The sequence below is a fragment of the Telopea speciosissima genome, chromosome 4, assembly GCF_018873765.1.
Source record: "Telopea speciosissima isolate NSW1024214 ecotype Mountain lineage chromosome 4, Tspe_v1, whole genome shotgun sequence".
Lineage (NCBI taxonomy): Eukaryota > Viridiplantae > Streptophyta > Magnoliopsida > Proteales > Proteaceae > Telopea > Telopea speciosissima.
Window position 1 is genome coordinate 70,007,193 of NC_057919.1, and position 3,279 is coordinate 70,010,471.

The following is a 3,279-nucleotide window of genomic DNA, read 5'->3' on the forward strand; positions in this document are numbered from 1 at the left end:
CATTCTATTATTCTGTAGCTGCATTTTCATCAACTCTCTTTCTCCGCTTGTTCTACAGCTCTAATTCTGCCATTTCCATAAGTTGTCCTTGAATTTCTGCAAGCTTCTTTGTCTTTGCATTTTGAATGTTTTAGCATTTTCTTGATCTTCATACAAAGACACATCGCTCCAATCTATCTCCAAAAAATTTCAGTCAGATCTTCATTCACATTTGCTCTGTTTTATCCTTTTTCCCACTTTAATTCCCATACTCTCATGGATTTCGTTGGGCCATTTGTGGGTGTTATTGACAGTTATCTGATTGCTCCCTTTGTTCGACAGATAAACCACTTGAGAAGGTCCAATGACAATGTCAATGGCCTGCAAACTGTTGTTCAAAAACTAAAGGCAAGGAGGAATGATGAGCAAACCACTCTAAAAGCAGAAGAAAACGTTGGAAGAGTGAAGACCGCCACGGCGAGCAATTGGTTCGAGGCCGTTGAGAAAATCGAAATGGAAGCCGATGTCATAGAAACAGAGTACAATCAAGGGAAGTGTGCAGGGGGTTGGTGTGTGAACTGTTGGTCACGCTACAAATTGAGCAAGAGATCTGCAAGTCTCAAGCTAAAGGCGAAGGAGAGGTTCGACGAACAATTTGCTGTGGCAAGGCAGCCTGCTCTAAAACGTGTGATAGAGATGCCAGCCGAGCCAATAATCAACAACCAGCCATCAACTCAAAGGATGCTGAAGCAGATTTTTGATTGCATAGGTGATCCAGAAATTGACATCATTGGGGTATATGGTATGGGAGGAGTGGGTAAAACCACTTTGGCCAAAGAAATAAACAATCAATTCAAAGAGAATTCTTGTTTTGAGATTGTGATAATGGTCACAGTGTCTGCCACTCCCAACATCCCAAGTATCCAAATCAGTCTCGGTAAGCGCCTCGGATTACCAGATGATAGGATTGGGGCTGGTGCATTGTTCGAAGCCCTAAGGAAGAAGAAATTTCTTATAATTTTGGATGATGTGTGGAGCAAATTAAAGATCGATGATGTTGGAATCCCTCACCCAGCTCAAAACAGCAATGGAAGCAAGATTCTTATGACTAGTCGAAATCAAGATGCCTGCACTGATATGGGTGCTAGTAAAACAATAAGAGTGCAGCCATTGTCTGAAGCCGAGTCGTGGGAGGTTTTCGTTAAAGAAGCTGGTGAACATGTTGGTGCCGATGGCATAAAGCACTTCGCTGGAAAAATTGTTGGAAGGTGCAAGGGTCTTCCCCTTGCAATTGTCACTGTTGCTCACGCAATGGCAAATCGACATGGAGTTGGGGTGTGGGAGAATGCCTTGAGGGAAATGAAGCAATCAGCAAAAGATCTCCGAGGTATGATAAATGAAGTATTTGTTCCTTTGAAATTCAGTTTTGATAGATTGGAGAATGATTTGCTTCGGAGCCTATTTCTTTATTGTGCCTGTTTCCCTGAAGACCATGACATAGGCGTAGATGAGATGTTAAACTATTGGGTTGGAGAGGGATTAGTAGATAAATTAGGGAGTTTGAAAGCTGTTAGGGATAAAGGTGAGGATCTAATTGAGAGTTTGAAAATTGCTTGCATGTTGGAAAATGGAGAGTATAAAGATAGTGTAAAGATGCACGATATGATGCGTGAGCTTGCACTTTGGATTACATCTTCAGAGTACTCTGGTAGTAACCTCAAGTTTTTGATAAGGACTGGTGAATCAGTTAAAGAGGCACCACAGGCTCATGAGTGGGTAGATGCATCAAGGATTTCTCTATTTGGTACCCAAATAGAGGAGTTGCCGGAGTTGGGAGAGAAGATGTGCCAAAACCCAGCCACTTTACTATTGAGGGGGAATAGGATCCTCACTGCAATTCCCCCAACAAATTTCTTGCAACACATGGATCGTCTTAGCGTACTTGATCTTTCTTACAGTGAGAAATTGGAATATATCCCAGATTCCTTGTCATGTTTGGTGAATCTTCGAGTACTTAAGTTACGAGGATGTGAAGGGTTGAGAGCATTGCCTGCACTGGGAATGCTCCGACAGCTCCAAGTTTTAGATTTATGGGCTTGTACAATGTTAGACCAGCAAATCCTCGGAGGAGGATCTGAATGCGTGGGAGGTGCAAGTAATTTAAGATACTTGGATGTGGGATGGAGCAACGTTTCATTTCAAGTGGGGGTAATGTCTCGTTTGCCCAAATTGGAGGAATTGAGATTGTGGGAAGCAAATAAAATAAAATGGAAGGTGAAGAGTGTTGGTGAAGAAGATGAAAAATGGGATATTGGGAGTAATATTACTGGGTCGTCTGATGATCGTAAAGGACAAAGCGAGGATAAGGAGAAGGAGGAGAAGGAGGAGAAGGAGAAGAAAACAAGTGGTGGGTCGTCGTCATCTACTACTAGTAGTAGTAGTAGTAGTAGTGTCGACATTAATGATTCCATCATGAGCCGCAATGTCAACATCAATATTGATGTGGAGGAGTTGTTCCACTTGACCTCTTTAACATCTCTGTCCATTAGCTTCGAAGATATCATTGTTTCTGATTGGTTCAAACCTTTGGCCAAGAAGATGAAGGTGTTGAACCTGAGACGTTGCACAATCGTAAAACAAGATGCTCTACAAGCTCTCAATGAATCCCAAAATCTGTGTTTCTTAACCATTGATGCTTGCCTGGGTGTGACATGTGTGCCCTCACGTGTTCAACGTAGTGTTCGTATAATGGATTGTGAGGACTTGGAAGCGGTGTTGGATGGAGCGGAGGATCACCATCAAGATTCCTTTGAGACGTTAGACCTAATGACATTGCCAAAATTGAAAAGGATATGTGCTGCTGCTGCTGGTGGTAGTCTTGCATCACTAAATTGCTTTGCTCAACTACGGAGTATATTTATAATGAAATGCAATAGCTTGAGGATGGTCTTCACGAAGGGAATGCCACGCCTGTTCAACAACTTGGAGACAATTTTTATTCGTAAATGTGAGAAAATGGAAGTAATAATTGAAACAGAGGAGGAGGAGGTGGAAGAAGTTGGGGAAGACTTGTTGGAAGTGGGGATTATTGATAATGGAGGAGGTGGAGGAGTAATCTCACCCTTCCCAAGACTCAAGTATTTAAATCTAGAAGGCCTACCAACACTAGCTGACGTGTGCACCAATCGCATCTTGAATTGCCCCCTTCTCAAAGGGAAAGACGTGACGGTGATAAACTGTCCGAAGTTAAAGCAGAATCCTCTCCACATACGAAATGCGGAAGGATTAATTTTCATATAG

The 3,279-nt window shown here is 42.4% G+C and overlaps 1 protein-coding gene across 1 annotated transcript; it reads left to right on the forward strand.

Moving 5' to 3' along the window:
- The first annotated feature begins 255 nt into the window (after positions 1 to 255).
- Positions 256 to 3,279, forward strand: LOC122659607 (probable disease resistance protein At4g27220). Its single transcript, XM_043854705.1, has one exon. The coding sequence runs from the start codon at positions 256 to 258 to the stop codon at positions 3,277 to 3,279; it is 3,024 nt and encodes a 1,007-aa protein (XP_043710640.1).

Coding starts and splice junctions, on each gene's coding strand:
- LOC122659607 (XM_043854705.1), top strand. CDS start 256: ATGGATTTCGTTGGGCCATTTGTGGGTGTTATTGACAGTTATCTGATT.